Here is an 11,224-nt window from a genome sequence, read left to right as displayed (position 1 = left end):
CTGTCCCCCCTCTCTCCCAGGCTGGTGCTGAGCGGGGACAGGGGCTGACAGCAGGCGTGGGATGCCCTTGGGGTGCCCCAGGCAGAGCAGGGACCCAGGCAATCCCAGACTGGGATTCACATCCCAGCGCTGGTCCCAGCTCCCTGCGACGTCCCTTGGAGCATCGCCTCCCTTCCCTGAGCAGTAAAGTAGGGTGAGAGCAGTGCTGGCTCCCTCCCAGAGAGCACTTGGCCAACGGAGGGTTGCACAAAGCCATGCAAACACCCACTGAGCCTTCTCGCCACCGTACGTGAAGCAGCTGTGACCATCTGGGGACGTGAGTGAGGTGAGGCTTGTGGGAAGTGGTGGCAAGAAAGGTGGAAGAAAGGCTAGAGGGCTTGTTGGAGACGGGTTTGTTTTTCCAGCTCTGGAAGATGTGCCCTCTCCCTGCGAGGTTATACCAGCAAGTTCAGAAGGACTCCAGCAAGCAGAGTGTAGGTGCTTCTCTGGAGGCTTTCCCCACTCTGTAAGAGGGGTCAGCTTGAGGGAGAGGTGGGATGCTCACTGACATCCTGGTGCTGCCCGTAGCGAGAGAGCCTTTGCGGATGAGCATGTCCCCTGTTTCTGATGCTGGGGTTGCAGGACCTGGTGCATCTGATCCTTTGGAGGGGCTGTGATGGCCTTGGGGGGCTGCGGTGGCCCTGGGCTCCTGCCAGGTGACGGCAGCATTGGTAACGCCCTCCCCCAGAACCCCCAAATTGTTTCTTTTCCTCCAACATTTAATTCTCCACACCCGTTTACCCCAGTTGATCAGTGCCTGGCCCCGTACCCTTGCCCAGGACATCGGGATGAGGAGAGGGTTGCTTTCTCTTGCAGGAATCTTTGGAGGAGGTTCATGTTAAAAACTTTTGCTCAGTACTTGCTGGTCCCTGTCCTTTATAGCCCCCACCTCCCTCCCTCCGCAGCGGGCGGTGCGGGGGAGGATCGCTCACAGCCGGAGCAGGGACGTCAGACCAATGCTGGCAGTTTCCCATCGAAGGCTGCTCAGACTGGACCATTTTAGGCTATTCCTGTGCATCTGAACTAAAACCACTTTAATTATGAGTGGTAGCGTGAATTCTCATGCAAGTAACACGTTTCGCTTTGGTAGTAGTAGAGACTGCTAACTGCCTAGAAATCGGTCCCGCAGTCATCCCAGAGCAGTCTTGTAAGTCCACAGACTGGGCTTTCCAGCTGGAAGCAAAACCAATTTCTTATTTTAAAATGAAATCCTTCTGGCCTGAAGTTCAAAAGGGTAAGTGCAAACAACTGCCCTTGTAGAAACTCTCCCAGACACCGTGGCATTGCCGGGTGCATCTCTCGCTGCTCAGCCGGCCTCAGTGCTAGGATGGCAGCTCCTTGGCTGGTAGAAGGGAGCTCCACCAAGGTCTAGGCAATGCTATGGGTTTGCACCCACCCTTCTGGTGTCAGGGTTCAGCCTTCCCCCCAACAGCACCTCTTGCTGTACCCGGTTTCAGCTGTAACTCGAGTCCTTCCACGCAACCGCTCGGACGCTTGACCCCACGAAGAAGTCCTCGCAGTGAGCTTCGGCAGTGCAAACTAAGGCATCGTTCAGGCTGTAGTCACCTGTGTTGTTATTTGCCGGTTTTCTGCCCCATCTGCCTGTGTAGAGATGATATATATGTACACTAAATCATGCAATAAAGCCAATTTTGTGTCCAGAACCTAGGACCCATTTTGCAGCGTTGATTCTTTCAGCTCATTCGAGCGAAGGCTCCTTTCTTTCCCAATCCTCTCCTTTAACCAGCTGGTGCACCCCTTACTTTAAAACTAGGCAGGTGAAAGCAGACAGGAGCCAAATCAGCGGCACCGAAGAAGAACGGGGAGAGACGGTGATGAAGAGGATGGCAATATGACTTGCCAGGTGCTGGTCACGGAGCCGCGCGTGGGACGAGCATGGGTTGGTGGTACCCAGGGGCAAGGCCAGGCAGGCGGAGGGGATGTGCGGTGTGGGGATAAGGAGGGGCTGACCCTGAACACACTGCTCCAACTTGCATGGAAACCCAGGAGCAAATCTGGGAGCTGAAGCCACTCAAAACACAAGCCCACAATATCAAGAGGATGCTTTAAATCTGTATTAAATAACAGCAACAACCTTGGGGTGGAAAGAGCCCTGCTGAGCCCAGGACCTGGGTTTGCTTGGCTGACGGGGTTTTTTTCTCCTCCCTTCATCCCTTTCCCTGCCTTTGATGCCCGTCCACAGCCATCACCCTCTGTGCCACACTGCTCCCGTGACCGTCCCCCAACACCGGCTGTGCTCGGGCATCGGAGCCGACCGTGGCGTGAGATGGAGATCTGTCCCAGGGCAATGCCAGCCCCACATGGCGGTGGCAGGCAGACCCCTTTCCCCCACCCACACCCCACCAGTGATGGTGTCTTTACCATCCTGCCAATACAGAGATGTCCCCGTTTTGGGATGTCCCTCAAAGTCCCCGTAATTCCAGTTTTGCCTGGGGGTGGACGAGTGTTTGGACCCCGACCGACCCCCTGTGCTGGGGACCCGAGCTGGCTCCTCCACATCTGTAAAACAAACATCATCAGAAACCTTCACCTGGTGGCTTCACCCATTTAAAATGGGAGGTTTGAAGCCCCCACGCCACCGGGACGAGCCCTCTCCTGCCAGCCTGCACACCCCAGCAAGTTGCCTTCCCCTCTTCTCCGCATTTAATTTTCTGATTTCCTTAAAGCAGCTTTTGGGGGGTGGTTTGAAGGTGAAGGCGTAACTCCTGCAGTGTTGGTTTGCAGCAGCGGGACCCCGACGCGTGGGCACAGCATTCGGGGTGGCATCACCCACTGACCCTCCCAAGTGGGTTTTGGGCAGGGGGCTCCCTGTGAGCGTGGTGATGGAGCGGAAAACTTCATGGGGTCGAGGACAAGGATTAACATATTTCCAAGCTATTTGCCTCAGCCAACGGTAGATAAAACACTGGTCCCTTCTGAGTCATGAAAATCCCTCTGCTGATTTGATGAGAGGGTACAGCGGGGAGGGAAGATGCCCCAGCTCGGTCCCCGCCGGGGCTCGCCTCTGACATCAGCACAAAACCAGCCATAAAAACGGCGACCGGAGGGGACTCTGGCTCAGACGGCGGCCGCTCGGCTCAGCGGGACAGCAGCCGGGCACCTCGCCTCACCCTACCTTGGTAAGTGCAGCCCCGGCAGAGGGGGAGCACGGCTTTTCTCTCCCTCTCGTGATGCTTTTGTTGCTGGATAATTTCCTGAGCGCTGCTTTGCCTGCATGTGCGTGTCTTTGTGTCTGTCCAGCTGGCTGGGAGGTTTCCAAAAGGGGGTTGTAAAAAGTCAGCGGCCGCAGCAAACCTGAGCTCTCAGGAGCCCCGACTGGCTCCTGCCCGGCACGCTGCAAGCTTCCCCTTTGCAAAAGTCCCTGGAAATAAAGCTGCCGCTGCGTCCCCGCCGTGGCCGTGTCCTGCTTAACCCGGCTCTCCTGCTTCTGCCCCTCGCCCCGCTCCCTCGTTGCAGGTGGCTGTAGAAATCAAGCCCGTCGCTCAGCCTGCCCTGCACGGTCCCGCTCATTGCCTTGCTGCCGTAAAGCATGTTACAGGGTGCTCCCAGGTTATCATTTCATCAGCCAGCTCTAGGGGTGGGTGCCGAGGGTGCAGAGGTGGCCGTGGTCCATCCATCACCCAGCATCCGACAGCAAAACCCATTTGTGCCTCCAGCCCCGTGTTTCAGCACTGGCCCCTCTCCCCCTCTCCTGGGCTGCGGGGTCCTGCCGCCATGGGCATGCTGGGGGTCCCAGACAGAAAAGGCAACGCCAGGCCTGGCCTAAGGCGCTAGGCTAGGCTGAAAACCTATTTTAATTAACAAGAAGTTTGTACAACTCATGTTTGCAGGGGAGATTTTTCCCAGAGGTATCAGCCCCAGCTAAACCCCCGGGTTTTGATCAAGCTGCCCCGTGCCCTTTGCATCGCAGCTGACCCGGGGATGCTGTGATGGGGCCGGCAGTCCCATGGCAGCAGCGATACGGTCACCCCATCCCCTCCATCGCAGCCTTCCCCTCCTGATGGGAGGCTCACCCTGCGAGCATTTAACCAAGCAGGCTGTCTCTGCAACGGCCAAACCCCTTCGCTCCCACAGCCGTGTCGGAGGCCGCTGTCTTCGTGGCACCGGGAGGAAGCACCAGGGGCTGAGGAGCTTCGGGACCGAGCCGCCGTGGCCGGAGAGGTGCCGGGGATGAAGCTGGGGGCCGCCTGCCTCCTGTGCCTGCTGCTCACCTGCCTGACCCTGCCCATCGCCCACGGCCGCATCCGCGAGCGCTCCATGGAAATCAGGAGTAAGGAGAGCAGGAGTAAGGGACTCCCCCCAGCCACCCCCCGCCTCCAGCCCCCTCTTCATCCCCAGACTCAGCTGCATTTGGGGGACAGAAGGGGGGTCACTATGCAGAAGCAAAGGTTTGCTTTGAAACAGCCTTTGTGACAGCTTTTATCCCCCCCCCAGCCCCTTTTCCCACTCTCCTGGGGTTCGTCATCCCCCCCACCCATGGGTGCAATGCTCTGTCCCCCCCTCCGTGTCCCCTCTGCCATCACCCCCTGATGGCTCCGCGACTTTTGCCTTGCAGACCCGGACATCGACCCCTCCTGGTACACGGGCCGCGGGATCAGGCCGGTGGGGCGGTTCGGGCGTCGGCAAGCCCTGGGTGAGGGCACCCATCCCGGGGGGGCCGGCCAGCGGCAAGTCTGCGCCCCCCCCGGCCTGCACCCCCAGCCCCCTCGGCAGGAGTGGAGACCCTGAGCTGAAGCCGACAATAAAAGCCCTTCTCCTCTCATCCCTGTGTCCCAGGCTCTCTGCTCCAAAATGCAGTGCGGGAGGTTGCGGGGGGTTGCAGGGCGGGGGTGCAACCCCCAAAAATGCTGGTCTCACTGCAGTTTTGCAGTCTGCCCCAGCGGTGCACGCAGTGCAGCAGCGCTTCCTTCTCTGCACAACATGGCATGTTTATCCCCCCACACCCCAAAAAATGCCTTAAAAATAAGCCCCGGGAGCCCCACTTTCCCAGGTGCGTCTCCTGGGGTCCTCACAGCATGCCAGCACCCATGGGTGCCCCCGACACCTTAATTCCCATGGTGTCGGGGTCAGAAACAGCCACCCCATTTCCATGGCGTGGGTCAGAAACATTCGGGGAACACACGGGGCCCTGTCCATTGCATGTCCTCAGATGTCCCCTCGTGAGCTGTGTCCCCAGGACAGAGCATTTTACCCCCTCCTCAGTTTGGGGGCAAGAGGGGCCACAGAGAAGGGTGACCTTCAGCATCCCTGGCTGCAGCTCCTGGCCCAGCATTGAGGGTCTAGGGTTGTTTGGGGTGGGAAGGGTTAATCTTGGGAGGGAGGGGGGCAGATGGGGGGGGACGAGTGGCAATTAGCACCCGATGTCTCCCAGCTGCCCTAAGGAAGGGGATTTAGGCAAGAGGAGGCAGCAAATCTGCCTTCTTGCTGAGGAGGAGCCCCTGTCCCTCTCCAGGATGGCTCACCCCTGGGGAGGCATTGCAGGTGGGTGTCCCCAGCTGGTGTGGGGTCCTGGGGGGGGACCTGACCTGGCAAACCTGGGCAAAGGGTTCTTTGGTCCCCTCCTCTCCATGGGGAACATCGTCAAAGGTGTCTGCTGCCTTGTGGCCGAGCTCTGCCCGGCCAAGCCTTGCCCCATGGGCTGGTATCGCCGTCAGGGCATGCCCCAAAAACTCGGTGGTTACGTTGCCCTGCAGACCGGGGGGGTGGTGCTGCTCTCTGTCTGTGGCTGTGCCCATGTTGCTACAGCTCTCCCAGAAAGGGCAACGTATTCCCTGAGCCTGACATCCCCCGGCTTTGCTGGGCACCAGCATGCTTTTGGAGAAAGCCCAGGTGCTTTTTTTTCTTTTTTTTTCTCCTCTTCCAGCCAAAATGCGTTCCTGCAGCGTAATTCTTAATGAACAAAGGGAAGGCCCTGCAAGGCACGGGCTACTGCAATGCTTGGCATTTGCTTTGGCCCTGCTCTACACCCAGACCTGGCTCTTATATCGGCAATAAATGGGTGATTTCTCCTGAGGATGGGCTGTGACCCCTGTAATGGGTCAGGTAGGGGCCGGCAGGGTGCAGGGAGCGTTGGCCCCAGTACCTGCCACCTCAAGGCTCCCTGTGGTCCCCACCTGCAGGCTGACATCCGGGTCAGGAATAAAAAAATAACACCTTTAGGGCAATATTCTCTTTATTTGCAGCCTGGGTATAAAGCCACCAAGAAGCACCTGCTTCGCTCCACAAAGTTAAGCCCTCCCTTTTCAGATGGGAAGGGACACAGAGGAGCTGAGGTGCAGCTGGGGTGGGGGGGATGTCACCAGTCGTGGCTGGTGGCAGCGGTGCTGGTGGGTTGCACTCCTCTCTGGAAGCAGAAAGCTGGCGGACAAAACCCCTGTCCTTTACCTCTGGGGTGAAGCCAGTGCTAGAGGGTTGAAGAGGCCCCGTGCCCCCAGGACGGGCTCTGACATTGCTCTGAGGGAGAAGGTGGTCCGGCTGAGCTACCCCTGCACTTCTGCGTCCCCTCTTCTTTGTCATTGCTCCTCTTGGAGACCTCATCCAGCCGCTGCTGAGGTCCAGAGCTGCCTGTCCTCAGACCTGGCAGCACCCCGTCCTTGCCCTGCTCTCCCCTTGGTCAACTGTTGACCTCCCGTGCGGGGACAGGGTGCGTGCCTTCACTTGTTCCCGCTGCAGGAGCTCTTGGGCTAGGAAGAAACACAAGGTGAGAAAGGGCTCACTTCTCCTGCCAGTGGGGTGGGATGCAATGGCTGTCCTGTCCCACGCCAGGGGACCCACCGATGGTCACCGGTACCGTCCCACAGTAACAGTGTTAGATCTCTACCAAACAGCTACACCGGGGACACTATTACACCTAGCTCAGGTACTAAAGCAAAAGAAAACCGTGGCTTTGGGTGAGGGCCTGAAATCCATTTCTGATGTTGGAGCATCCTGGGGTGGATCTGTCTGTCCTTCTGCCCTAAGAGGTGTGACGTGTTGCACCGAAACCACGCTGTGGCTATGACCCTTGAAGCTGCCAGATGCGGCGCAGGCTGGACTGGCAGGGAAGCAGACCTTGGCGGCAAGCACGAGCAACGAAGGGGGTCAGCTTTAGGGGAGGGAAGGTGTTTGCAGCCCTGAAGCAGAGGTTTGGGGCCGGTGGTTCACCTGCCTCTTGCTCTCAGCTAGAGCTGTCGCACAACTCACCTATGGCCATAAAGATATCGTTTACTTGGTGGTTGGATTTTGCAGATGTCTCCATGAACAAGAGGTCTTTGGTCCTTGCAAACTCTTCCCCCTCCTAGGTGGAGACAAGTAGAGTTATTTCCCCAGCCCTCTCTGGGGCTGCTTGTTTGGTTACGGTGGCATTTCATGGCAGGTCAATAATTGTAGAGGGACTTGGGAGGTGTCTTGAAAGCCTTTTAATTCTCGGCTTTGCTAGGACATATCCCAGTGTTTGCTGGTGAGGGGGCGATGAGGGCCCCTGGGAGCTCACCACAGGTGCTCACCTCGGTGGTGACTTCTCGCTCAGCAGCAAGGTCTGTCTTGTTGCCCACCAAAGCGATGACAATTTCATCGGGAAGGAATTCTTTCTCCAGGTCCCTCAGCCACAGCTTTGCTCTACTGAGTGTTTCCTGGAGAGACAGAGACAAAACCACCCAGTGATCTGGTTTTGATTTAATCCCTTTGCCTCAGGCACAGCAAAGCTGGATGGGTGGCACCAAACCAAAGCGGGTGGAAGAGATGTGATGGGGAGGCTTTGATTGCCCTCTCTCTCAGGGAAACAGGTCACTGGCCCTCAAACACCTTTAGAGATAAATCAGCCTTGGATGGGATGCACCCTTTCTTCATGGCAGCAGAAATCGCCCCTGGGGTGGTGGCGTGGTCCTGCCTGGGCAGGGACAGCCCCTGGCACATCCCAGGTGGGACGTTCATCTTCTCAGGTGGTGCTCGTGTACTGCTTTCTGCTCTACCAAGGACAACCACCATCATCTGGACACCTTTGCCCTGCCAGTGCTGCTGCAGCGTGGCGTAGTTTCGGCACGGATGGGATCAGCACCCCCCGCCTTACCTTGTTACTGATGTCGTAAACGAGGAGAGCAGCGTGGGCGCCCCGGTAGTAGAGGTGGCAGACACTGTGGTACTTCTCCTGGCCTGCCGTGTCCCAGATCTCAAACCTGACGGTGGCTACCTCCAGGTTGAGCGTCTGTGTGAAGAAGGAGCCTGCAAGCAAGATTCACGTTTGCTTGCAGCGAGAGCAGAGAGCTCAGATCAGCTGCCGCGAGGTCAAGCCCATCCCGAGGGCTGGTAACTGTGCTCTAATGCACAAAATTGGGATGGGTTTCTCGTAAGCACTGGCACCATTGATGGGATGGTGTGCCGCAAGGCAGGGCAGCTTGTGGCAGGCTGGGAGCCCTTCCTAGCAGCAGATTTGGTGGCCGCACCCCAGTTTTGATGTCAGATAGCTCTGAGCTTTGCAGAATAGCCCCCAGATAGAGCCACCTCCACCTTGCTGGTAGGTCAGACCTGCGAGAGCTGCGAACAGGAATATCTCCTGAAAAGGGCTTCCACTGGAGGAGAGCCTCCATCCCTGCTCCCAGGGAGCAGACGGCTGCTTGTGGACCAACCAGAGCCAAGGCAGAGGGACAAGGGGAGCAGCTCCACAGGGCTTCGCTCTCCTCCACCAGCTAGCTCTTCAGGCTCCAAGTGGGACCACAACCTCTGTGCCTGCTGTGCCTTCTTAGGGCAAAACCCAGGTATGTCATATAAAATGAACATCTAGGTGCTGTAGGAAGCTGTGCTGATGTGAAAGTACAGGGGAGGCAGCTTGATCGCAGCAAGTGTGTTGGCTCGAGGGAGGTTATAGAGGGAGCAGGGGCCTCAGCTCTCCAGATGGTTTTCATCAAAGCATGAGCATGCACGTGGCCTGCCTTCAAAAGTGGGTTGTTCAGCATGGCTTGTCAGGACAGGACTCACAGGGGCAGACGCTCTCCCCTTTGCCAGCGGGGTTTGCAGCCTGGCCAGGGCGTGGGGAGTCTGCAGGGAGGCTGGAGGAGCGAGGCACTGCTGCGAGCCTACCATCAGGCAGTGCTGGGGGGGTCCTGCCGCAGCTGGTCACTGCCTCCGGGGCTGTCCTGCCCACCTGCACCCCAGCCAGAACCTCCTTGCTCCAGCAGGACACTGAGGCTGGGGCAGCACATGTATGGGAGAGACTCTCCTAGGGTGTCCGAATAGCTGTGAGGGCAGCACAGGACCAAGCACGTATAGGGTAGATGGGGCCACACAGTTTGGACCTGAGGTTTCACTCATTTCACTGCTCATCTGCCTCCAAAAAGCAGCGCTAAACCAAACCTGTGCAATTTGGATGTGGCTTTGGTTACAGCCCGGTGCTGAGGAAAATGGGCTGCAAAGATCTGAAGATGACAGCGATGGAGGTCTGGCTCTGGGGTAAGTCTGTATCATGTTCAAAAGTGGGTCTGTGCTACTGCAGGATATACCAACCTGTTCTCCTGCATCCCACCACACTGCAAGGAAGGGCATCAGGCCTGGCCTCTTGTCCAGAGCCATCAAACTATTGAATCCACTCACTCACATCCCACGGTTGGCAGCGACTCCTTGAAGTCATTTTTCACGTATCGGTAGGCCAGGCTTGACTTTCCCACTGATGTGCTCCCCAGCAGAACCACCTTGTAGATGTAGGTGGGACGAATCTGCCCCAGGGATGTGTCCGGCATTGCTTGCTGTGCCATGCTCTGCAAGGAAACCAACTCTGTTCAAAACACGTCTGCAGTGATCCCAGGTCCATCAGCGGAGCCTCCTGCATCAACTCCTGACCGGTGGCAGCGGGGCAGGTGGGGTTTAACCTCAAAATATGCTAGAACAAAACCATTAATATCCCGAATCAAATTTAATACATCAAACCATCTGCCACTGTCAGTTATGACCAGAGGGTGAAGATCCTTAGGAAGAAACTTGATGCAAGAAGCCTTCTTGGATGTAGACAAGGGAATTGGATTGGGTGCATCTCCTTTAAAGAGAGGACAAGCTAATGTTTGTCCTCTAATAAGGACAAATTTCTAATAAGCTAATAGCTTATTAGCTTTCTAATAAGCTAATAAGAAAGTTAATGGCAGAGGGACATCACTTATGGGTGTGCCCTGCTCTTGAGCATGCCTCCTTCCCCAAAGTCCTGGTGAAGAGCTTAGGCTGATGTTCCACGCTTATTGTGGGTCTTGGTTAGAAGTTATACCAGGAGAGCCTAACTCAGGTTGGAGGTGACCTCAGGCATGGAGCTGCTACCAGCTCACTAAAGACACTGCCCAGGGGATGGCTGGGCACCCCAAGAGCTCATGGGCTTTGTGGCAGCAACGCTTCAAGTCAGCATGTTGCTTGCCAGGGTGAAAAAGCAGGAGTGAGAGGACCTGACTCAAGCACCCTCAAGGACAGCAGCCCACAAAGCAGGTGGCACATGCTCTTCCACCATGGATTAAGAAACCCGGGGCAGACCAAGCCCATGAAGTCTCATGCCCTCATGACCGTTGCACCATGGAGTGTGACTCTGCATCACTTGGGGTGGAGCTATGCTGCATGGTGACCCAGGACAGTGGGGGAGCATGGCCCGAAACAATGCTGGTCACCTCAAACCTGACTCAGAGAGCTGCTGCAGAGCGTTGGCCATACGCTGGGAAGAGGACGGTCGGTGTGAGCCCTCCTGGCGGCATGTGTCCCCTTCTCCCAGTCTTGAGCTCAAGGAAGTGACACTGCCTCGCTGTCAGCGGGAGCTGTCAGCAAAGGGCGGTGAATAATGCTTTCTTGCAGCTAGCCAAAGCTTTGCCCTGGCTCCTCCTTGCAGAGCTCCTCCTCTAAAATTACTCATCTCATGTAGGGAGCTATGCAGGAGAGAGGGAGGTTCATGCAGAGCTTGAAGATGAAGGGTCATGGGGTGTTGAACTGAGCAGGCGAAAGGCATGAGATGACCTTGCATGCATTTATCCCACCTCACACCCAGCAGCAAAGGGGAAAATATGCCACCAACAAGCCTGTAACTGCTGTGTGCAGAGATGGGATGTGCCTCCTACATAGATCTAATCTTCTAATGCCCAAAGGCAGCAGAGAAGCCTTCTGAAGGATGCTAAAATGTTAGTGTCCTGCTCCTGGTCCCTGCCCGTGTGTCCTGACGCTTACTGCT

General features: G+C 56.9%; 2 protein-coding genes across 3 annotated transcripts; one reads left to right on the top strand and one right to left on the bottom strand.

Annotated features, from left to right (window-relative positions):
* Positions 1–3,098: 3,098 nt before the first annotated feature.
* Positions 3,099–4,799, top strand: PRLH (prolactin releasing hormone). 2 transcript variants are annotated; one of them, XM_072874382.1, is made up of 3 exons: positions 3,099–3,179; positions 4,135–4,330; positions 4,616–4,799. In XM_072874382.1, the coding sequence occupies exons 2-3, from the start codon at positions 4,231–4,233 to the stop codon at positions 4,786–4,788; spliced, it is 273 nt and encodes a 90-aa protein (XP_072730483.1). In that variant the 5' UTR covers positions 3,099–3,179; positions 4,135–4,230; the 3' UTR covers positions 4,789–4,799. The 2 variants fall into 2 exon arrangements, with proteins under 2 accessions (XP_072730483.1, XP_072730482.1); XM_072874381.1 differs by having other exon boundaries at positions 4,135–4,345.
* Positions 4,800–6,328: 1,529 nt separating this feature from the next.
* RAB17 (RAB17, member RAS oncogene family) lies at positions 6,329–10,775 on the bottom strand. Its single transcript, XM_072874379.1, has 6 exons — positions 10,681–10,775; positions 9,629–9,788; positions 8,108–8,259; positions 7,545–7,670; positions 7,243–7,336; positions 6,329–6,743 (listed from the first exon to the last, which is right to left on the bottom strand). Exons 2-6 carry the CDS (start codon positions 9,783–9,785, stop codon positions 6,631–6,633), a joined length of 642 nt encoding a protein of 213 aa, XP_072730480.1. The 5' UTR covers positions 9,786–9,788; positions 10,681–10,775; the 3' UTR covers positions 6,329–6,630.
* Positions 10,776–11,224: the final 449 nt, after the last annotated feature.

Source organism: Ciconia boyciana, chromosome 10 (genome assembly GCF_034638445.1).
Source record: "Ciconia boyciana chromosome 10, ASM3463844v1, whole genome shotgun sequence".
Classification (NCBI taxonomy): Eukaryota; Metazoa; Chordata; class Aves; order Ciconiiformes; family Ciconiidae; genus Ciconia; species Ciconia boyciana.
Note: the sequence above shows the minus strand (reverse complement) of the source record. Positions and strands in the feature narration are given on the sequence as shown.

Coding starts and splice junctions, on each gene's coding strand:
- PRLH (XM_072874381.1), top strand. CDS start 4,231: ATGAAGCTGGGGGCCGCCTGCCTCCTGTGCCTGCTGCTCACCTGCCTG. Junction 4,346..4,615: donor CAGGAGTAAGGAGAGCAGGA/GTAAGGGACTCC, acceptor TTTGCCTTGCAG/ACCCGGACATCGACCCCTCC.
- RAB17 (XM_072874379.1), bottom strand. CDS start 9,785: ATGGCACAGCAAGCAATGCCGGACACATCCCTGGGGCAGATTCGTCCC. Junction 7,671..8,107: donor TTTACGACATCAGTAACAAG/GTAAGGCGGGGG, acceptor CTGTCTCTCCAG/GAAACACTCAGTAGAGCAAA. Junction 6,744..7,242: donor CGATATCTTTATGGCCATAG/GTGAGTTGTGCG, acceptor GTTTCTTCCTAG/CCCAAGAGCTCCTGCAGCGG.